This window comes from Phocoena phocoena, chromosome 5 (genome assembly GCF_963924675.1).
Source record: "Phocoena phocoena chromosome 5, mPhoPho1.1, whole genome shotgun sequence".
Classification (NCBI taxonomy): Eukaryota; Metazoa; Chordata; class Mammalia; order Artiodactyla; family Phocoenidae; genus Phocoena; species Phocoena phocoena.
This window is the reverse complement of record NC_089223.1, coordinates 101734070-101758844: the sequence shown is the minus strand read 5'-3', so window position 1 is coordinate 101758844 and position 24775 is coordinate 101734070. Positions and strand designations below refer to the sequence as shown.

The following is a 24775-nucleotide window of genomic DNA, read 5'->3' as shown; positions in this document are numbered from 1 at the left end:
GACTTTCTGATTCTCATCTCTCACTCCAACCCCAGATAAGGTGGTCCTGTTGCATGTTCCAATATCACTGCGTCCCTCCTCCCCCAAGTGCTGATGACACCTTCCTGTTAACACTTCTGTGATTTTCCATCTCCTGTGGAGACATGAGCTAATGCAGGCAAAGGCAGTGTGTTTTCTTGCTCACTGACGTATCCTCAGTGCCTGGTATATGGCAGGTACGTAATAAACACGGAGTGACTAAATACTCAAGTCTAAAAATGAAAGAGAACACCCAAAAGCTAATATTCCTTTTAAAGCCAAATTTGGCTTTTTTTGGGTTTCAGCCACTTTTTGTACCCACATATCATTTTCTCTCCATATTGACAAACACTGTCCAAAATTTAGAGCACTGGTTGTCCATGCATGATCTGGCAATGGAGATATGTCAAATATTTCCATTGGATTCTCCTCATCAACCACTTACAACAAGCAAAGAGTGGGGTGACTGTATATGATTCTTTTGAACATTTTTTGAAAACGATTATAATGAGGTAGGCTGGCATGAAAGAAAAGGATGAGTTTAGGGATTTGAATTCCCAGCTCAAGCACTATATAAATGACCTAAAAGCTTCTATGTGTGCCCTGAAGGAGACCCTTATCTCCTGTAGCTGCAGGACTGAGATTGCTGAAAACCAAACACAAAATCTCATCCTGTGGCCAGCTGGATTATAATGCACGTTGAACTTCCAGCCTCACAGGGTGTCTACCGCTAAAGTGAGGGCATTGAGTGTGAGCCTGTAAGTTGGGATGAGGACAGGTGGGAAGATCTTGATGAAGCTAGGGACATCAAGCCCCTAAATTCTGATGAGTCCTCTGTGCCAGTGGAAGAGGTCACCCTATCCCCAGCAGAAGTGACCTTCCCACCTCCAGTAGAAGCAGCCTCCCCATCCCCAATGGGTAGTGTCTTCTGCACCCACAGTGGTATTGGCCTTTGCATTTCTGTCCAAGGGGGTTAACCTTGCATTGCCTGGGAAACTGTAACGGCCTCTCACCACCCCTCTTTCTTCTAGACTCAAGTCCCAGCAGGCCCCTAAAGGTGAGGTACAAGTGTGGCCCATGGAGGTGTGCCACACTCCTAAAGAACAGCTTGAGTTTTCTAATTCAACAGACATAAATATGGGGACCATGTGTCGGAATGGATGTCAAAGGTGTGGGATAATGGTAGGAGGACCATAAAGTTGGATAGGCTGAACTTACTGATATGGACCCAGCAGAGATCTGCAATTACTGTTGTAGCTCAGGGAGTTAGAAAGAGCTCCAACGGTTAGTTTGGTTGGTTGGCTGAAATACGGATACGAAAAAGGTGGCCCATGGTGGGCAAATTAGAAATGCTGGACCTTCCTTTGTTCAATGTAGGGATTCAAGATTTTAGGGAGATTGGCAAGTTAGAGTGGATTTGTCATTTAAGACCTCTTCACCCATACTGGGAGGGTCCAGAAAACACACAGTTGACCAATACTTTGAAAAATATAGTATTCTTGAAGAGCTCAATGATTATTCTCTATAGACAAGACCTTACAATGGGAACTGCCGTCAATGAATTGGAAACCTAAATGCAATGGGAGTAATTGGATCCCAGGGTGACCATGGCCAAGTGCTGGTACTTAGTTGCCAAAGTCAAGGTGGGCTGGGTTACCATAATTGGCAGTAGAACCGAAGCCGCAGTCAGAATAGCCTGACTAGCAGAGACCTTATGGCATTGGCTAGTTGACCATGGTGTTCCTGGAAGTGAAATAGATAGAAAGCCTAGTAAATTCTTACTTGATCTGTGTTAACAGAAAAGTTCTAGACCAAGTGAACAGAAGTCTAAAAACAGAGACACAGCCTCTCATTCTATTCTCAGAATTCCTTGAATGAAGGGGAGGCTGGTTTGCCTTGAAGAAAGATCCTGGTACAATACCAAAAACTTATCCTGTTCATCTTTCTCCCAGCCTATCCTTAAGTGACCTACAAGTTTACCAAGGTAATTGTAAATTAGGAAAGAGAATAATCAGCCTTTGGGGACTACCGGATGGGCTCTGCCCTGATACTAAGTCGAGGAGACCCAATACATCACTGTGGTCCACCAGTCAGGGTAGGAGCTTATGGAGGCCAGGTGATCAATGGAGTTTTAGCTCTGGTCCCACAACTGGGTCCGGTGGGTCTCCTAACCCACCCTGCGATTATCTTCCTAGTTCTCAGCACAAAATTGGGATAGATATACATCAGCAGATCCCCACGTTGATTCCATGACCTGTGGAACGAAGACTATTATGGTGCAAAGAGGAAGCCATTAGAACTGCCTCTACCTGGGAAAACAGTTATCCAAAGGCGATACCAAACTCCTGGAGGGACTGCAGAGATTACGGTCCCCAAGAAGGACTTGAAAAATGCAGGGGTGGTGATTCCCACCACACCCCTATTCAACTTCCTTATTCTGTCTGTGCAGAAGACAGATGGATCTTGGAGAATAACAGTGGATTATTATAAGCTTAATCAGGTGGTGACTCCAATTGCAGCTGCTGTACTAGATGTGGGTTCATTGTTTGAGTGATGATCACATCCACTGGTACCTGGTATGCAGCTCTTGATCTGGAAAATGCTTTTTTGTTGACACCTGTTAGTTAGGACCATCAGAAGCAGTTTGCTTTCAGCTGGCAAGGCCATCAGTACAACTTCATTATCCTTCCTCAGGGGTTTATCATTTCTCCAGCCCTTTGTCACAATTTAGTTCACAGGGACCTTGGTTGTCTTTTCCTTCCACGAGATATCACACCTGTCCATTACATGGATGACATGGTGCTTATTGGACCCAGTGAACAAGAAGTAGCAAGGACTCTAGACTTATTGGTAAGACATTTGCATGCCAGGGGGTGGGAAATAAATCTGAGGAAAATTCAGGTGCCTTCTGCCTCAGTAAAACTTCTAGGAGTCCAGTGGTGTGGGGCATGTCAAATGTTGCTTCCAAAGTGAAGGATAAGTTGTTACATCTGGTTCCTCCTACAACCAAAAAAGAGGCACAATGCCTAGTGTGCCTCTTGGGATTTTGGAGACAACATATTCTACATTTGGGTGTATTACTCTGGCCCACCTACTGAAAAGCTGCTAGTTTTGAATGGGGCCCAAGGTAAGGCTCTGCACCAGCTCCAGGCTGCTGTGCTCTGTTACTTGGGCCACCAGATCCAATGATACTTGAAGTCTCAATGGCAGAGAAGGATGCTATTTGGAGTCTTCGGCAGCCCCTATAAGTGAATCCCAGCATAGGACCTTAGGACTTTGGTGTAGAACCTTGCCATCCTCTGTGGATAACTTCTCTCCTTTTGTGAAACAGCTCTTGGTCTGCTACTGGCCTTAGTAGAAACTGAACACTAGACCGTGGGCTACCAAGTTACAACTTGACCTGAGTTGTCACTCATGAACTGGGTGTTATCTGACCCACTAAGCCATAAGTTCTATTATCCAGTGGAAATGGTGTATATGCGATCAGGCCTGAGCAGGCCCTGAAGACACAAGTTACATGAAGAAGTAGCCCAGAGGCCCACAGTCCCCACTCTGACTGCGCTGCCTCCTCTCTCCCAGTCTGCACCAGGGGTCCCATGAGGAGTTCCCTACAGTCAGTTGACAGAGGAAGAGAAGAGTCTTCTCTTCCTGGTTTACAGACGGTTCTGCGGGATATGCAGGCAACACCCCCAAGTGGACAGCTGCAGCGCGACAACCCCTCTCTGGGACATCGCTGAAGGACAGTGGTGAAGTGAAACCCTACTGCTGGGCAGAATTTGGGCAGTGCACTTGGTTGTTCACTTTACTTGGAAAGAGAAATGGCCAGTCATGTTCTTATGTAGCAGTTCATGGGCTGTCGTCAATGGTCTAGCTGCGTGGCCAGGGATTTGGAAGGAATGTGATTGAAAGATCAGTGACAAGCAAATTTGGGGAAGAGGTATGTGGATAGACCTCTCTGAATGGACAAAAAGTGTGAAGATATTTGTATCCCATGTGAATGATCTTCAAAGGGTGATCTCATCAGAGGAAACCTTTAATAATCAAATTGATAGAATGACCCATTTGGTGGATTCCGGTCAGTCTCTTTCCCCAGCCACCCTTGTCATCTCCCAATGGGCTCATCAACAAAGAGGCCGTGGTGGCAGGAGTCGAGGTACACACGGGCTCAGCCACGTGGACGTCCACTAACCAAGGCTGACCTGGCTACGGCCAAGGCTGAGTGCCCCACCAGTCAGCAGCAAAGACTAACACTGAGCCCCCAATATGGCACCATTCCCCTCGGTGATCAGCCAGCTACCTGGGGTAGGTTGATTACATTGTCCCACTTTCATCATGGAAGGGGCAGTGTTTTGTCTTTACTGGAATAGAAAATTACTCTAGACACAGATTTGTTCACTCTGCACACAGTGTTTCCTATACAGCCATGGAATTATGGAATCTTTATCCGCCATGATGATATCCATATAGAATTACTTCTGATCAAGGAACTCACTTCACAGCAAAAGAAGTACAGCAATGGGCTCATGCTCATGGACTTCACTGGTTCTACCATGTTCTTACCATCCTGAAGCAGCTGGCTCCATAGAATGCTGCAATGGACTTTTGGAGCTAGGTGGCAATACCTTGCAGAACTGGGGCAAAGTTCCCTATATGGCTGTGTATGCTCTGAATCAGTGTCCAGTATGGTGCTGTTTCTCCCATAGCACAGATTCATGGGTCCAGGAATCAAGGGGTGGAAATGGGAGTGGTATCACTCACTATTACCACTAATGACCCCCTAGTAAATTGTTTGTTTCCCGTTCCTGCAGCCTTATGCTCTGCTGGCTTAGGAGTCTGAGTTCCAGGAGGAGGAATCCTTCCACCAGGATGTACAATAATGATTCCACTGAGACTGTCACCCAGTCACTTTGGGCTCCTCGTGCCTCTGAATCAACAAGCAAACAGTAAAAGGGACATACTGAGCTGTCTAGTGTGGTCGATCCAGACCACCAAGGGGAAATTGGATGACTGTTCCACAGTGGAGGTAAAGGAGAGCGTCTGGAAACAGGAGATCCCTTAGGGCATCATTAGTATTACCAAGCCCTGTGATTAAGGGTCATGAAAAACTATAACAACCCAATTGTCACTGGATTAATAATGGCCCAGATCCTTCAGGAAAGAAGGTTTGGGTCACCCTACCAGATAAAGAACCAGGACCAGCTGAGGTGTTTGCTGAAGGCCAAGGGAATACAAAAAGTGGAAGGAGGTAGTGATAATACCAACTATGACCATATGACCAGTTACAGAATGAAGATTGGAATTATCATGAGTATTTCCTCGCTTTATGAACACGTTTATATTTCTCTCTATAGATCTAACAATATCTTAGTTTTCTTTCTTTTATTTCCTCACCACGTAACATAAGATGTATTGACTTTATATCATAGTCCTTAAGTATTGTTAATTTTACCTCATAGCATTTCAGTTATGAAGAATCAAGGAGAAGAGCAAACATGGCTCAAGGACTTTACCTCCTCTTCTGGAGAAGGGGTTAGTGAACTTTTGGTTGAACATAGGATAGTTCTATCATGTTAGGCAGATTTATGACCTCATTATGGTCTTTGTTTGGAGTCTGAGTATGATTTAAAGAGATGCATATAGGTGCCAAGTTGACAAGTGGTGGACTTGTGATATTTAATTTTGTGTGTCAACTTGACCAGATAATGGGGTGCCCAGATATTTGGTTAAACATTATTTCTGGGTGTGTCTGCAAGGGTAATTTGGATGGAATTAGTATTTGAATTGGTAGACTGAGTAAAGCAGATTGCCCTTCCCAATGTGGGTGGGAATCCAATCTACTGAGGGCCTGAATAGAGCTAAAAGGTGGAGAAAGGGAGGATTTGCTCCCAGCCTGATGGCTGAGCTAGGACACTGATCTCCAGCCCTTGGGCTGGAACTTACACCATCAGCACTTCTCTTCTCAGGCCTTCAGACCTGGAGTAGAACTTACACCACTGGTTACCCTGGTTCTCAGGCCTTTGGCTTTCTTTGGTCTCTAGCTTGCCTGTGGCAGACTGTGGGACTTCTCAACCTCTGTAACTGTGTGAACCAATTCCTCATAATAAATTACATATATACATATATATATATTTTCCTGTTCTTCTGAATAACCCTGACTAATACACTGTCTTTCAGGTAAATCTCTTCTAAGATTGGCAAACATAAAGCATGTGTGATAGATACTCTCACTCTATACCTGTGGCAGACATCACTAATCAATCACGGTGTTCCTTTTCTCCAAGCTTAGGTTTAACTTCAGAATCATTCTTAACATTGTTTTTTTCAACTGAACAGTGTTAAATTTGCAGTCCCTGCCTCAGCTTCTGGGAAGTTACTTCTTATGTCTGCGTCTCTAGGTCTTCTACATATTGATCCCCTTTATGCCCTCTGTGAGCACATCTGATACTCGGAGGTAAAGATATTTCTGGAGCCCCACGGTACAGCCTGGGAGAGATGGGTCCTGGAGGGTGGTGGGTTGGTATCAGCCTCTCCTGAGTCTGAGATCCACAAGGTACAGCTAAAGATTGGAAACAGGCATTTATTAGGAGGTATGAAAACCTTCATCCAGGATCAAAGTCAAGGGTCCTTGGATGCTTCAGGATCCAGGCTGAGGGTGGCTCAAGGCTATTTCTGGCAGAGCTGGGACTGGAAACTCAGTCTGGATTTCTAGTCCATTGAGTCCTCTGTCGGACTAGATTGTTATTCTTTGAGAAAGCATTCAAATGCTATTTCCCCAATTTCATTTTGAAACCATGGGGCAAGTCATGAAGAAGGCAGGCCATGGATGTCTGCAGAAGAATGCTGGGTCCACTGAAACATAGGGTGATTCTTTCCAGCTGCCAGAAGAGTTTGGGGGATTCAGCTGTGAATCAACCCCAAATGGCTGCGATGTTAGGTTAGCAAAGGTTTATTTTTAAATACTTAGTAAGGTTGAACTTGCAGGGGGACTCTTCTGTTTCCAAAAATGGTGAGATCATCCATTCAGACAATCCTCTTTTTGACACAATTCTCCAGTGTGGAGGAGGAGTCCAGTTGAGGCCTTCCATTTATTTTATCATCAGTTACAGCTGTCAATTTTCTTCTCTGGTGGATAGGCCTTGTTCCTTTTGGCAAATGCCTGGCTGATTTCTGCATGGGTTTTGTTTTTGGTCTCAGGCAGGACAAAATACAAATAGAGAGCACCTGCGAGGCAGATTGCGGCAAAGACCAGGAAACAGTAGGTGTCCAGACTTCTCTGTGGGAAGGCAGAGACAAAAAACATCAGAAAGACAATTGCTAAATTGGCTGTGAAACCATCTCTGGGCTGATTTTTTTTTAATAGTTTGCCATTCATGTATTAATGTTCCTGGATAAAACACTGCAGATATGAGGCTGGCTCTATGGGTAAATGTGCCTTATAAATGTCTACATGAGATGTTCTCACATGAGACACAAATGAATCAGCTTCAAACCCTGGTAAAGATGAGGAAATGGCAGTCGTTATTTATTTATTTTGAAAACAAGGCATATAAAAATTACTCATCATGAAAGCAAAATGTGATACTTGCTGAATCTTATCCTAAGTTCATATTTACCATTAACCACATTCTTCCTCCCTCCAATATACACATGAGAAAAGTGCAATGTCAAAAGGGAAGTGAAATACCCGTTCATAAAAAAATTCCAGAGCATAGGCTAGGCCAAGATAACACCATTTTTTCTAATATGCAGAAGATTTAACTCACTGCTGCTCTGAGGCATATGGCTTCTTTTTTTTTTTTTTTTTTAAACATCTTTATTGGGGTATAATTGCTTTACAATGGTGTGTTAGTTTCTGCTTTATAACAAAGTGAATCAGCTATACATACAAATAAGAGAGACTAGAAAAAAAGAGAAATGTTGAATGAAATCACTTTATGTATCCTGATTATAGCACTGGAATGACCCTGCCCACTGCACTAGACCTTGAGCTTCTCCGTGACTCAGTCACCTCTGTAGCTCCTGTTCCTATCCAGTGCCTGGCTCATAGTAGTTGATCAATAAATGTTTGTTAAATAAAAGGCTTTATAGGTTCCAGCTGTCAGGGCTGTGCTTTTTTCATTTAACAAACGTCTACTGATTCAATGATAAGGTGACACTGTCTTTGAATGATAGTTCAGAGCAAGCGATATCTTGATTTTAGTCAATTACATGCTATTTTTTGACTTGACAAACATTTAATTTTGGAATATGACATAGTGTTGAAGAACTTGATCTCTGGATCACATCCTAGATGCACCGTGTACTGAATCTGAGGCTCTTTGTGCCTCAGTTTCCACCGTTGTAAAATGAGGATAATACTGGTAGTTATAGGTTATTGTGAGAATTAAATGAGACATTGCCCTGTAGAGGTCATAGGGCGGCCCTGGATGGAGTAAAGAGTCCACACCTGGGAGCACTTGGCTGGGAGAGCATATGCCTTCCCACTTGTCCCAGAGATTCCATGAGTGGAACAGAGAAGGGAGGGGATAGGCTCTATAGTCATTTGGATAGAATTCAAATCCTGGCTCCATCATTTACATGATGTGTTAACACTTAAGATGTGCCATTTAGGATAGAACTTCAATGCACTGATTGAAGTTTCCTCATTTCTAACATGGTGATCTATACCACATATTGTTTTAAAGATGAAATGAAATCTATTCAATATGGCTTTCAACATCCTCACTTGTATGCTAAATGTGCATCTTGACTTACCAAGTCCCAATGGAGCCTTTAAACCTGTTCCTGCTCTGGTCTTCCTGGCCTCGGTTGATGGCCCCTCCATCCTGTCATTTGCTTAAGCCAACCAAACACTTATCTTTGTCTCTCACACCCACATCTGATACATCAGGAAATCATGTCAGCTCTACCTTGACATACATTCTGAATCCGAGCACTTGTCACCACTTCTACTGTTACCATCTTGGGGCAAGCTATCATCATCTCTGTGTTGGATTGTTAGTATAGTTTCCCAACAGATTTCCCTGCTTCTTCTGTGTCCCGGCTTAAGATTATTCTCAAGAGAGAAGCCACAGTGATTCTGCTAAGCAAAGGACAGAGCATGTCTCTCCTCTGCTCCAAATGCACCATGACATCCCAAGGTAGGTGAGCAAAGCCCAAGTCCCTACCATGGCCTCTAAGCCCAGCACGCACATGGCCCCCTTACTTCTCTGACCTCCCACTCTCTTTCTCTGCTCCCACTACACTGCCTTTCTGACACTCCTCCAATATCCTCAGGATCTTTGCACATGCTCTTCCCTTTTCCTGGAATAATCTTCTTCTACATGTCTGCACAACCTGCTTTCCCACTCCCCTTCCTCTCGGCTTTCTTTCTCAGAGAAGTTCTCTCTGACCTCTGTTTCTAAGGGCTCCCCCAGCTCTCCACTTATTCTGCTTCATTGTTCTTTAAACCATTCACCGCTACCCAGCAGGATCGTCACTTGTTTATTAACCCTCTCCCTGACAGGTGGTAAGCTGCCCGAGGACAGGAGTTGTTATTTTTCTTGTATTTCCAGAACCTGGGAGACTCCTTGACACATAGTAGGTGCTTCACAAATGTTTACTGAATATATAAACGTGCTGAGGCTCAGAGAGCTTCCCTGCTTACCCCGGGCCACACGTGGAGCTGCCTGGGACCCCTCTGTCACCTGCAGAGCTGACACCGGTGGAGCAGGTACCTGCTTCACTTCCTTTCCCAAGAGACCCAATGTGTGGCAACAGGATTTTTCTCACCACTTCACAGAATTGAGCCAAGAACCCTGTGGCACTGCAGGCATCCTGGGAAAGGACACTGCCCACCTCAGGACTCTAAGGGGCCAAGTTATTGGAATATATATCGTGCCAGCAGTCATGCGGCAACCTGGCAATCAACCTGCAAGCTGTGATTGCACTTAATCTGGGAAGAGAAATGCACTTATTAAGCACCTCCTGGGTACCAGCAATATTATAGACATTATCTCATCTGATTCCCATAGCCCATACTGTGATGATACAGCCACTTTCCTTTTTACAAGAGATGAAATTGAGGATTAGAGAGCTTCTGAAACGTGTCCAAAGCCACGTAGGGATCGATGAGAGTCAGGACTTACACCGAAGTGGGCCCGGCTGCAAGCTTACACTCTCTCCATTATTTACCAGGACTCCCTATCTGGGGTGTGTGTGTGTGGGGGGCAGATAAATGTTACTGGGATCCTTCAGTTTTCCCCAATAGCAGTTGCAAAGCAGATCTTCCTAACCTCTTACAGGTGAGAAAGTGAAGATCAGAAAGGGCAAGTGATTTGCCTGCAGTTACCCAGCTGGTAAGGGCCGTGTCTGGAATTTGAACCCAGGTTGGCCTGATATGGAGGCCATTGTATCACTTCCATACCTGCCTCTCTTGGGCAAATTCATTCACTGCAGTTGATCTGGCAAAGTGCCTGGCACAGAGGATACACATGTCACTTTTTCCCTGTCTCCTCTCTTACTTCAAAACAGCTCAGAAATTCACTTTCTGCCCAACTGATCCTGAGAAGTTATTCAACCCCTCCGAAGTATGGTTGGTATGGGAGGGTAAGTCCAGTGTCCCCCAAGCGAGATTTTAGGCAGCACGTCTGTTGCAGGAAGGACCTTACCTAAGAAGAAATAGACCTCGACTCCAGATTTGATTCTGTCAAACACTCAACTCATCATGGCACCCTGGGAAGCACCCACGACTGGTGTGGGCCTTGTTTTCCCCATTAGTAAAATGGACAAAATCATATTAGAGGTTTTCTGTAAAACACTCACATTCATAAAGCTTAGTTCATAAATTAAAAAAAATAAATCTGGCAACTTTAAAATTAAGAGCATCTGTTCATCAAAAGGTACCATACATAGATGGTTCTTTGGGACACTAGTCCACCATCTTCTTGATCTGCTGGCTTTCCGAATAAAGTCACAATTTCTTGCCCTAACAAAACAAACAAACAAACAAAATAGGGTACCATACAAAGAGTACAAGAGCCACAAATGGAAGTATTGTGATACATAGCGAACAAAGAATTTGTACCCCAAATTAAAAAAAACAACTCTTACGAATCAATAAGAAAAAGATGACCTAATAGAGAAAATGGCAGAATGTATGAATGAGCGTTTCACAAAAGAGGAAAAATACAAATGGCAAATAAGCTTGTGAAAAGGTGCTCATTCTCCTTAGTAATTCGGGATAATAGGAATTAGAGCCATAATCTTATACCATTTCACACTATCGGATTGGCAAAAAATGTGAAAAACCTGACAATGACAATACCAAGTGTTGATGAGCAACACGCATTTTCACACCTGTGGATATACAGTTGAGGCTGTAAATAGCCACGACTACTTTGGAGCATCCCTGGGCCTGACCAAGTCAAGGCGAGTTGTGTGTGTCCTATGACCCAGCAATGACACTCAGAGTGGATCTGTTCTGGAGTGGTGCTGTTTGAATTTAAATTAATTAAAAGTTCAGTTCTTTGGTTGCACTAGCCACGTGCAAGTGTTCAACTGTCGCATGGCTGGTGGCTCCCGCTTTGCATAGCAGACGGCCAACGTTCCCGTCAGCACGGAAACTCCTGTGCATTGTACCCGGATGTTCGTAGTAGCACTACAAAGTTTTTTTTTTTTTTTAATTCATTTTATTGAAGTATAGTATAGATTTACAATGTTGTATAACAGCACTATTTCTAGAGCAAGGAAATGGGAGACGACACCAGTGTTCACGGAAAAGGGAAGAGATAAATAAATTGGGTACGTTCATACAAAAGATTCTACAGAGTAGTAAAAAACAACGGCCTGTAGCCGGGCATATGACACAGATGGTGCTCAACAGTATATGTTGAGTAAAAGAACAAGGCACAGAAAATACCTTCAGGATGATTTTCTTTGTATAAACATAAAAACCAGGGAAAGCAAAACACTAGATTGTTAAGGGACACATTCATACAGGGGTCAAATCCTAAAGAAAACCTAGAGAATAATTAGCACAAAATCCCTGCTAAGGGATTAGGGAGAGGCACCCAGGGCATTGCAACAGCTTAAGTTGGCTAACTACATTGATTTTCCCTACTACTTCTAAATATAATGCATTCTATAATTACAATAATAACAATTTTTCTCTTTGTATGTATGAAAGAAAAATATTGCCTGTCGTATCAGTAAACAAAGGATGTTGCAGCCATCAAGCCATCACATGACAGCCACCCTGAAGGTGAGCCCTGAGGGAACTCAGGATAGAAACAGAATGCCCGCCATCAAATCATCAGACGTTGTAGCCCCCCCCAACTTTGCACGCTGAAGAAACTCAGGATGAGAAAACACAGGATGCTGGCCCCAGATAGCTGAGGTGCATATCAAAGGAATGGTTTCAGTAAGCCCAGACTCTTGCATCATCTCATACATAGAAAAGCGCTAAATTTCCTAACTTGAGATAATCTGTTTTTTTTAATTAACAGCAATCTTCTGATGTTCCGACTACCTGGTCTTTGTTGCAAAAACCCCTATATATCCTGGGTCCCCCCTTGCCTCTTCAGAGCAGTCTGTCAGAGCTATCTGAGATGCTGTGTCCCGGGCTTAAGTCCTCAGTTTTGTCCACCGAATAAAACATAACTCTCAACTTCCAGGTTGTGCATTTTTTTCAGTTGATATGTATATGATGCATTTCATACTCTTTTGCATATGATGTGTTTCATAACATAATTAAAATATACATATATAAATATACATTTAATAGTGTAAATGAAAGAGCCTAAACCCAAGCAGTAATTCACTCATGGTGAACAGGTATCAAAAGGAATCTTACCAAAAGAAAGCTCTAAAGCTGGAGTCAGATGTAAGCACTTAGTTAAAGAAAAAAAAAATCCTCCAGGATGCAGGGCTCACCTTCCCAGGTGGTTCAGCTGAGGACCAGTCTGGAAGTAGAGGCAGGACCCTGAGGTCCTGAGGATCCCCTGGGAGCCTCAGAGGAAACAGAAGTAGTAGAAACAGTAGAACTTCATCAGTTGTAGGTGTCTGGCCCTCTCACCTGGGTAAACTTCCTTCTCCAACTTATGAAAATGTTATAAGCTATAGTTACATCCTTTCTCTGAATACACCCATTGGGTTATTACAAATGATCATGAAAGTGTTCCATATTCTTTACTATGGAAAACAAATTTTCTTTTGAGAATGCACTATACCACCAAATTATGCTAAAAATATTAGGCAATTGTGGCAAAGTGCTACTTTTAGGAAAAGATCCTTGAGAATAAAGAGAAATCTCAGCTTTCTTCTACTCCAGTTTATCAGAACGATGTGAAAACACAGCAGCTCTTTAGAGCTGCCAGCTTCCCTGAACAAGGAAAGTAGATGCGAAGTACAGAGCTGGGAACAAAGTCGTGAGCTCTGACAAATTAGTCCTGGATTCCTTTGCATATCAGCTTTGTTGGGTGTGGACAGGGGGAGAGGCATGCGCACTGCCTAGAAATCTAGTCACCAAAAGCCACGAGCTCTAGAGGTAACAAAATGATAACCTGGTGTAATTCTGGGTTCAGTTTAGAAGTAGCCATCAAACAGATGATCAAAAGCAAAAAGTGTTCTGAGTTAGAATGAATAATTCCTGCAATAGTAGCTCCATCCCCCAGAACTGACCAGAAGGACTCTTTCTGACTTAGAAGCCTTCTCTTCATCTTTCACACTGGGTCCAAGCATGTCCACAAACCTCTACAGCGCATGTCCCACTCTTTGCGAGTTGGCGGCATCCCAATTGCTGTCTCCCTGGGGACAGAGGCACATGTCACCCCTCTCTGGGTCCCAAGAACTCATCATAGTGTCTGGTGTGGACTCTTTTCCTAAGTAAGTTAATCACAGGGCGTTTAGAACAGTGCCGCGCATCCAGTGTGATGTGAATGTCGGCTTTCCTCCCTCTCTGTGGGGCTCTGCACAATGTAGAGGGGGATGTTTGAGGCTGGACCACACAGGCTAGAACTCTGAAAGTCATTTGTCACACCTCCTGTCCTCTCAGCAGATCCTCCCAAAAGTCCTGGTGTGCTTCCCTCCTTCAGTAGCCTCCAATCTAGCCTCCCCTTGGCATCTCCAGGCTGGAAGTCTAGCCCAGGGGTCGGCAAACATTTCCTATAAAGGGCCATCCAGTCTGTCAGGACGTCTCAACTCTGCTTTTGTGGGAAGGCAACCAGAGACAATGAAACACACATGAATGTGCTTGGCTGCATTCCAATAAAACTTTATTTACAAAAAAACCCCTGTGCTTCCTTCACATCGGTTCTTGGTCACTCCTGCCTCCATCATGATTCCTGCTGTCTCTGGGCCTCTGTGCTTGCTGTTCCCTCCCCCCACAACTTTTCGTCTCCTCGCCTGGTGTCCAAGCCCAGCATGGGTTGTAAGTTCCATGATGGCAGAATCCATGTCCCCTGCTCTCTGTTGTACCCTCAGCCTAAGACAGTGCCTGGCTCACTATATTAAGCATTTTCTTAATATAAATATGTCCAATGAGGGGATAAATGAATGAAATGGGAGGACTCTTATGGAGATGCATGAAGGTACAAAACGTGGTCCAAATTAGATTTTCACGATGACACAAAAACAGAATTCTTCTGCTGAGATTCCACTCCCACCCGTGTAGCTGGAACATTGGTTCATTGGTGATTCAAGCGAGCTCTCGGATGAGTCAGGGCCCAGACCACCATTTAAGAACTGATGGGAAGCCAGGTGCCTTACACTCGTAACTCCAATTCTGCAAAGAGCTTTGAAAGGCCAGGCTGTTCTACTTTACGAGCAGAGTGGACCTGAAACATTAGGATGCTCCTGGGGGAAGTTAGAATGGGGCAGGGATCTTAGCGATGACTTACATCTCTGGCATGTGTTGTGGCTTCCAAGTCATTGTCACGTGTACTGTTAAGGTCTTGTTGGTGCTGCCCAGGAGCCTTTGAGTAGACACAGCCCTGGGGCTGCCTGATGGATGGCATTTCAGCTCACTGGAAGCCACATTAACTACCCTGCTGACGCCTCCCACTCGCAGCCTCCCGGTCCCGGGCAAGCCTGCTTCTCTTCCACTGCTCTCAGAACTGGCACTGCCATCCTCCCACCTGCCCGAGACGGACGTCCGAAATCACCTTTGACTATTTCCTCCCTCTCTGCCTGTTTTTGTTACTAAGTCCTGATGACTTTACCCTGAAACATCTTTTTCCTTTCTTAAAAAACATACAACTTTTTATCAAGAAAGAATTTACATACGGTAACTTACCCAGATCTTAATTGTACATATAGGTCAATGCATTTGGAGAAAAGTATACCCCTGTGTAACCAACACCTTTATTAAGATGTGGAACATTCCCACCTCCCCAGAAAGTTCCTTGTGCCATTTTCTAGTCCATTCCCCCCACCCCACTCCCCGACAGAGTTAACCACTGTTCTGGTTTCTATCACCTTAGCATCCATTTTTCCTGCCCCTGACCTCAATCTAGTTCCCAGCAGACAGCTAAAGAAGTCTTTTAAAAGTACAAAATGAATCATGTCTTAAAATCATGCAGTGGCTTCCCAGAGTCCGTCGGATAAACCCCAAATCTCTATCATGCCTTCAGCGCCTCGAGGGATTTGGCAGGCATCCTCGGATGCCTGCTCTGTACCTGCTCAGGGCTTCGGCCAGCACCTTCCGTCTCTCTGCCAGGCATCGCCTCCCTCCCCCACTCCGCACACACACTTCCTCAGTCTCAGCTTGAAAGGTCCCCTGCACTGGTCAGCCCACTTAAGCCCCCCACCTTACTTCCTCCCGTGAAACTACACCTGTCCCGTGAGAGTCGTGTCGGTTCTTCCCGAAATGTTAGGCAGGTGAGCGCATGAAAGATGCTCTCTCCTCAGAGGATCCCCTGGCCCATCCAGAGAGGCCGGGGGCGGTTTTGCTTGCTGTTAGAGCCCACCCTCTCAGATCTGCATCAGCTTTCCCCCTCACTTTGCACAGGCACTTGGGATAATTTTCAAGTTGAAAAGAATAATTTTCTTGCTTCCAGATTTTGTTGAACTCCAAAGGAATTTTAGAACTCCAGTGGAATCAAGCAGGCATACATTTGCATGCCATTTTCTCCCAACCAGAAAATATTGATGCTAATGGCAGAAGCCCAGTTATCTGGAGGCTTTTACAACCAACGACCCAAGGGACACGGTGATGCTGACCACAGCAAAGGCTCAGAGGAGAAGGCAGCCTGTGGCTGAGGGCAGAGAAACAGAGAGTGATAGTAATCTCCCCAAGCGTCAAGGCAGCCCGGCCCAGCCCATCAAGAACATTTTGCAGGAAGCGGGCAGGGTGGGTGGGAGAGAAGGAGGAAGGAGGGGGAGTAGGCAAGCTTTGAGAGGCCACTTGTCCTGATGGCTCAGCTGGTAAGGGGTGGTGCAAGTTTCCAGAGTTTACAATGATTGCTTTTTCTGTCCTGTCTCCTCTTTCCAGGTGACCCTAAGATCGCACGGCAGGAAACAGCCTTCCCGGTACTAATAGTGATCATGACAGCAACCGATCCCGAGTGTCTGTGGGTAGACCCTGCACTGAAGTCTTAACTTTGTCTCTCATTCGTTGGGGAGCCCTGCTGCAAAAGTGGGGCAATTCTCTTGTTTTATAGAAATGAAAATTATGGCTAAGAGGGCAACCAAAGGTGGGCAAAGTTTGACCAGCCTTCCCTTCACCTAATTGCTGAGCTGCAAAGCCAGGGTTCAAGGTCAGGCTGTCTGACCCCAAAGTCTCTGCAGTTTCTTCTTGTGTCTCATTGGTACCTGGAGAGTGGCCAAGATGTCAGAGTAGAAGGACCCTGAGCTCACTTCCTCTGACAAGCACACCAAAGTCACAATTATCATCCATGAAAAAGACTGGAACCTACCAGAGAAGGTTTTCTACAACAAAGACGTAAAGAAGGAACCACAACAAGATGGGTAGGAGGGGCGGACTCACGATATAATCATTTGTACCTGACATTTGCCTTTGTGCCTGGACAATAAGGGCAATCAGAACCGCCACCAACCACAGCAGCTACCAGTTACCAACTTACTCTGTCCTAGAGATCAGGCCAGTGTTACAGGAATTGCCCTAGGCTGGCAGCCCCAGACACAGAGCCTGAGACTGGGGCATGAGAGCTTATTTGGGAGGTGATCCAGGGGGCACTAGTCGGGGAGCAATTTTGAGATGGGATGAGGGTGACCAACCGTCCCAAGTTCCCCGGGACAAAGGGGTTTTCTGGGATGTGAGACTTACAGGGACAGTCCTGGGAAAACTAAGACGAGATGGTCACCCTATATAGGGAAGGTGTGGTGGGTTGAATTGTTTCCCCCCAAAAGATATACTGAAGTCCCAACCCCCGGTACTTGTGAATCTGACATCGTTTGGAAATAGTCTTTGCAGATGTAGTCAAGTTAAGACGAGGTCATTAAATCCAATCACTGGTCTCCTTATAAAAAAACATGGAGACGCACACAGATGGAAGGCCATAGGATGATGGAAGCAGAAATTGGAGTGATACAGCCACAAGCCAAGGAATGCCGAAAACCACCAAAAGCTAAGAGAAGGGTATGAAACAGATCTTTCCCTCACAGCCTTTAGAAGGAACCAAACTTGCTAACATCTTGACTTTGTACTTCTAGCCTCCAGAACTGTGAGAGAATACATTTCCATCATTCTAAGTTTTGGGGACTTTGTTACGGTAGCCTTAGGAAACTAACACAGAAGGGGGCGTGTCCAATGAGAGCTCAGTGTTTTCGCTGGAGTCCTCTGGGAGAGCGGACCACACATCAGAGTTGCCCTGACACATACAAGGAGGGGGCAAGCAGCTGGGTTATTTATCCTCCAACAGATGAGAAAACTGAGAAAGCTGAAGCTTGGAGAGGTTAAGAAAATACCTCAGGGCCCCTCTGCTAATGAGTGGGTTAGAATACTGGTTTGATTCCTGCCAATCTCCAGAACCATGCTGGCCCAGATATTTTTTTCTGAAGAAGTTCATGCTCCTTGAAAGCGTCTCTTTGGGCTTGCAAGGGCTTGCGTCTATTTGGACACATGTGCCACTGACACATTTTGGAATAAGTGAAAGGACCAAAATACGTGAGCGATAGTGCTTGCTGGCTATTATGGGTGGAATTATGTCCCCTCATGCTTCATATGTTGAAATCCTAACCCCTAATACCTCAGATGGATTGTATTTGGAGCTGGGGTCTTTAAGAAGTGATAAGGTAAAATGAGGTCATATGGGTGGGCCCTAATCCAGGAGGACTTGTTTCTTATAAGAAGAGATTAGGACCAGACATACACAGAAGGAAGGTCATGTGAGGACACAGGGAGAAGACAGCTGTCTACAAGCCAAAGACAGAGGCCTCAGAAGAAATCAACCTTGCCAAGAGCTTTGTCTCAGACTTTTAGCCTCCGGAATTTCGATAAAACAAATTTCTGTTGTTTAAGCCCCCCAGCCTGTGGTACTTTGTTATGGTAGCCCCAGGAAATGAGTACGGTGGCTTTTGATTATGGCTGAGGTGGCCCCCAGAAGGGCTGTAGAATGGAAATGGTTCCTTTACGGAGTCTGCAGCAAGGAGAAGTTGACCCCATGGGAGGGTCTGCATGGGGTGAGGGGTGCGACTCCGAACTTGTAAGTCCCGCATTTCTCCAATGCCTGCATCACTGCCAGCGACAGCCCCAGGAACCTAGCAAGCTTCCATCCAGAAAGGAAACTTAAGCATCACTGCCTTCCCCAGTTTGGGTCAGGAGGCTGACAATTCCCCAAATCTAAATGTGGCCACCTGACTGGTGTCTCCGTCAGCGTGTCCGGCAGGGCCATTCAGCTCGAGTCAACAGTCATAACTTCAAGGTTTCCTGAACAATCCCTGAAAACCCAGAGGCCCTGGGGATGCCCCAGCTGGCAGGAACTCTGCTCTCAGAGGGAATTTGCCTTAAAAATGTCCACGGGCATAAGGAAATGCTCATGCTGGGTGAGAAAAGCAAAAACAAAAACAAAAAAAATAGGTTCCAAGTTTTATAAATATGAAAAATTACGTATATTTGGAGGAAAGGAAGGAAGCAGCATCATTAATCCATAACATGGGTGTTTTCACTTCTTTTTCTTTATATTTTCATAGTTTCTATAGTGAACCTGAGCCATTTATAATTAGAATGGCCTCATAACTTTACAGGAAAAAAGGAAAAAGAGGAGGGAGAAGAGGAGGTCGCAAGGATGAGTTAATCGTATTCCTTGTTTCTTGACACACTATCATTACTGGACTGTGTAACAGTCCTCTCTTATTTATATTTATTTGTTTTTCCTCTTTTTATCCTCATCTGCTCTCATTCCTTTCGCCCTTCAGTGGTCTCCCCTCGACTCTAGACAAACTCATGTTTAAGTGTTTAATAAATGTTCTTAAAATCAACGTATCCTGTCTATCTATCTATCTATCTATCTATCATCTATCTGTCTCTATCCATCTATCTTTCTATCTATCATCTGTCTGCTTTTTCTTTGTGAAAATCTGTATTGTTGTTTTATGTGTGTGTTCTTTTTTGTTTTTTGCGGTACGCGGGCCTCTCACTGTTGTGGCCTCTCCCGCTGCGGAGCACAGGCTCCGGCGCGCAGGCTCAGCGACCGTGGCTCACGGGCCCAGGCGCTCCGCGGCATGTGGGATCTTCCCGGACCGGGGCACGAACCCGTGTCCCCTGCATCGGCAGGCGGACTCTCAACCACTGTGCCACCAGGGAAGCCCTATGTGTGTGTTTTAAATTTATATAAGTGGTATCAGGCTACAGACTCCACTCTGTGCTTTACTTCTCTCAGCAATGGGTTTAGATTCATACACGTTGATGATGAAGCTCTAGTTCATTGCTTTCACTGCAGCCTAACTGTTTTGTAGGGTGTATCTACTATGCTTTATTTATTCTTTTCCTCAGGGATGGCTACTCAGGTTACCTTTAGCCTTTCGATGCCACAAACAGTGCTGTAGTTAATATCCCTGTACACTCTATCTTATGGACCTTTGCAAAAATCTCCGGGTAGAATTTTGGGTCATAGTGTATATGGATACTTAATTTGATTAATTGGCATTAGACGGTTCCACCAGTGCACGAGGTCTCCCATTTCCCTAGGTCTTTGTCAACATTTAGTGTTCTCCAAATTTCTAATTTTGACAATTGGGCAAACAGTTGACTAACTCTTTACAGAGGTATGTTATTAGTTTAGTTTGCCTTTATTTGATTTAAACAAGTTTAAAGCTTCTCTTCCCCTGTGTTACCCTTTAGGCTTCTTGTCTGGGAACTGCCCTTTCTTATTCTTGATTCCCTTTCCTACAGGGACTCATATCTTTTTATAGTTGACTCGCAAGAGGTCCTTACTACTCTAGGAGTTAATCCCTGATCAGCTTTAGAGGTTACACATGGCTTCTCTCACCCGTTGTCTGAGGCACCCTTGAACTTGCTGCTCCTTGTTGGGCAGAAACCCGTGATTTTGATATAATTGGATCTGTCCCTTCTCTGCCCATCGTTTGTGCTTTTAGGGGTCTTGTCCTTCCCCAGCCTGGGTCACAGAGATATCTTCCTACTCATTTATCTTAGACTACCCCCCGTGGCTCTCATGTGCTTTCAGGGCTGAAAACCCCTGGTCTACAGGATCAAGTGTAAGTTCTCTAGCACAGCATTCCAAGTGTAGTAGGGTCTACCCAACATTCACTGAAGAAATATCAAATGCCTGACGTAAAGACCTGGTATGCAATGACTATTTGTATTTAGTGTATGAACGTCCAGTCTGTCTCCTGCTACTAAGCACATGCAGGCCCTTTTGTAATCTAGCAGGAGCTCTACCACCCCAGAACTGTCACCATAGGACTCCTCCTGGGGGTCTCAGGACCACCCTGGGCTCACCCCGGGAAGCAGTAGTCAGGGACTCAGCATCACATCTGCCTGGTTTCTGGGGAGCCTCTGACCATGTGTCTCAGCCCGGCTTCCAAAACCCACCTGTACTTCCTGTAGTCAGCTATGCAATGGCCCTCAAGTATCTAGGTCCTGATACCCTGCGAATGTTGCTTTATCTGGCAAAAAGAGACGTCGCAGATGTGATTTAGTTACAGTCTCAAGATGGGAATATTATCCTGGATTATCTGACCTGGCATAACTGCAATCACGGCCGCCCTTATAAAAGGGAGCCTGAGGGAGATTTGACACAGAAGGCGAGGCGACGTGACCACTGAAGCGAGGTGCTGGCGTTGAAGACGGGGAGGGGCCAGGAGACAAGGAATGCAAGGAAAGCGGCCTAGAAGCTGAGAAGGCAAGAAAAAGGATTCTCCTCTGGAACCTCTGCTGGGGGTCTGGCCCTGCCAACAACTTGACTTTAGCTCAGGGACACTGACTTTGAACTTCTGGCCTCCACAACTGTAAGAGAATAGATTTCTATTGTTTTAAGTCACCCAATTTGTGCTAATTTGTTATAGGAGCCCCAGGAAAGGCATACACTCCCCGTTCCTCAACTCTGTAGTTCCTCCTTGCTGTCTTGAGCCCCTGCACACCCCGTCCCAAAACTCATCTGCCGACCTGCACCTTCGTCATCTCTGCCCATGGCCTGTCCTACGCTATGAGCTATCACGTATAATAATGCTTTGCAAGCATCGCACGATTTCCTCACAGTAGCCCTGTGAAGAGGCTCTGTTATCATCCTCCATATACAGGTGAGTCTGGAGAAATCCAAGACCACACAGCTTATCAACAGAGAGCGGGGCCTCAAACCCAGGCCCTCTGACGATAAACCCTGATCCCTCAACCTGTTTCCATGCTTATTAAAGTGCTACAACAGAGCTCCTAAAATCGGACAGCAGGGTGGAGGACCCATCCACAGAGTGACTGGCTTGGCCTCTCTCTCAGCACGTTGGAGCATCAGGCCCTTTGCTGGTCTCTTCCCAGCAGGGAGCCCAGGAGCAGGCGGTGGTGAGTAGGTCTGCTCGGCAGGCTGTACAGAACCAGTGTGCGTCTAAACGCCAGGCGGAGCCGGCCTCCAGGGGCTTGACGCAGGATTCCTCGGGTAAGTGAGGGGGGTAGACGTGTCCGCCCTGATCACCGGCTTCTACCCTAAATCGTCTCCCCCAAATAATGTGCTTCAGGAATTTGATCTGACCAAATCCACAATCATTTAGAGCACTTGGTGGTGTCATTTTCAAGGTTGAATTAGCACCTCTCACCCTCTGCATGAAAGACTTTGGGGGGACACCGTAGAGTGCAGTGGTCAGGAACGCATGCCCTGGAGATGCATGGGTTTCAATCCCACCTCTGCCACTCATTAGATTAGCTGTGCAACCCTGGGTAAGTGACTTAACTTTTCTGTGCATCCTTTTCTCCATCTGTGAAATGGGGCCATAATGGCACCTGCCCCACAGGGCTGTTGTGGGATTAAATGAATTACAATATGTACAGAGCACAGTAATTCTCAATCAATGTCAGCTCTGATTGTCAATCTGGGTGGTTTCCTACTGCATTAGTGCCCTTTGGCTACTGTAACACATTAGCATAGATTCGGTGGCTTGAAACAACAGCAATGCATTCTCTCAGAGTCCCGGAGGCCATACTTCTGAAATCAGTGTCACTGGTGTTGGCAGAGCCACGTTTCCTCCGGAGGCTCTAGGGGAGAATCTGTGGCTAGCCTCTCCCAGTTTTGGTGGCTGCTGGCATTCCTAGCTTGTGGCCGCGTCACTCCAGTCTGCCCCCATGGTCACATCTCACACGCTCCTTCTTTTTTTAAATTTTATTTTAAAGTAAAAAAATTTTTAATTTTTATTTTTGGCTGCACTGAGCAGCCTGTGGGCTTTTAGTTCCCCGACCAGGTATTGAAACCGCGCCCTTGGCAGTGAGACTGTGGAGTCCTAACCATCGGACCGCCAGGGAATTCCCCTCACATGCTTCTCTGTCCGTATCGCATCTCCCTCTGCCTCCCTCTCATAAGAACTCTTACGATAGCATCTGGGGCCACCGCCTCAAGATCCTCTACTTAACCACTTCTACAAAGACAACTTTTCCATATAGGGGAACACTTGGAGGTTCCAGGGATTAGGACCTGATATCTTTGGGGGGGCCATCATTCAACTTGATACACCTGGATTCACACATCCACGAATCCCTTCTGATTTGCACCTGTGCTGGGCTGGGGACTGGGCTGTGGACACCAGAGGACTTCAGCTGGCGTCTTGAACCTGAGCGTTAACGGCTGGACGACCTTGGACAAATCAAAGACGTGTCCAGCCTCACGCGTCTCAGCTGTACGATGCCCCACAGGTGGCAGCACCTTGTGAGCTACACTCATAGGGATGAGATGTTTCTGTGCACCGGCATCCGTCTCTCACTCTGCTTCTAGGGAACCCGGCCCAAGACAGTGTAGTATCTCGTCTTATCTATACAACCATCCTGTGGACCATTATTTCCATTTTAATTGAAATGGAAACTGAGACCCCCTAGGAGTGAAGGGACCCAGGGGGTGGGCTCCTGTGGGTGCTCAGCACCGCGTCGTGGCTCGGAAGGGTCTTTGTGGCTTTGCAGCACGGTCACTTCCACCACCCACCCACACGAACCAGGTGTGCCGCTGGAGTGGGAATCCCTGTGGCCAAGGCCAGGGTGGAACGCTTGTGACTGATGGGTTGCTACTCCTGGCAAAGGTAAGTGTGTCCCAGCGGAGCGGGCGGGAGGAGAACGGGACTCACTATCCACCAGCACCCGGAAGCAGCTGCGCAACAAGGGTGTGTCTGCGGTTCTGATGTCAACGATAAAGCTCGGCATTTACACTGGAGTCGAGTCCTCACTTATATCTGGGCCCAAAAGTTCGACCTCAGCATCTAAGCTCTCCCATGATTGGAGACGAATTTTCCTGCCTGGCCCTCCTCCCGATAATACTACTTCTACACCCCAACACCCTCGGCCACTCTGGACCACTTGGCGCCTCTACACTCAGGATTTGCCTCCACAGATCTGAGCCTTTGCTCACGCTGTTGCCTCTGCCTGGGATGCCCTTCCTCTGCATCACAACGGATCTAAGCGCCCCTCATGCTTCAAGGCTGTGCTCTGTGCCTCTTCTCTGAGATGCCTTCCGGGCCGACTGCTGCAGCTGGGAGAACCTCCCTCTTGTGAGAACTGCTTGGTGTGAGCCCCCTGGGGTTCATACCTGTCCCCTCCCACAGCCCACCACTGCCCTGGCTTAGAGCCTCCCAAGGTTGTGTCCCCAGACCCTCGAGCAATGCCTGGCATGTTGTAGACTTGGCAAGCGTTTATAGAATGAATGAATGGATGAATGAATATGTGCATTTTGAAGTCTAGGTGGTTTCTTTGCACGGGGGGCACCCTGGAGGGTCTAGAGAGACTGGGCTTTGAATGTTGGTCCTACTCTTCAGTAACAGCGTGATCTTGGCCCGGTCATGACACTCAGTGTTACTTCAATGAGACCAAGTGTGTCCTGTGCCCCGTTGTGGGTCCCTGACAGATGTTACCTCCCACTCAGCCATTCATTTGGTTGAGACCAGGCCTCAGGCCACACATCTGGATACAGCGTAGCTTAGGGCCCAGCCTGCAGGCTCTGGTCGCCTTGTTCCGGAGACAGACACAGAAGTTCACCCTCATAGGCCCATAGTCTTGGCCAGTACAAGGGGCGGGCTCTAAGGATTTGATTTGGAACAATGGAATCGCCCACCTCCAGCGGCCCTGAGACTCCTGTATTCAGAGGACTCCAAGCGAAGGCTTGCTGACGGCCTGGCA

General features: G+C 46.2%; 1 protein-coding gene across 1 annotated transcript in view; it reads right to left on the bottom strand.

The window, feature by feature from the left end:
- Positions 1–7038: 7038 nt before the first annotated feature.
- Positions 7039–24775, bottom strand: part of SLC2A9 (solute carrier family 2 member 9) — a 211039-nt gene continuing 193302 nt past the window's right edge. The window contains 2 exon segments of the mRNA XM_065877261.1: positions 7039–7126; positions 7128–7291. Coding sequence (XP_065733333.1) covers positions 7039–7126; positions 7128–7291 — 252 coding nt within the window.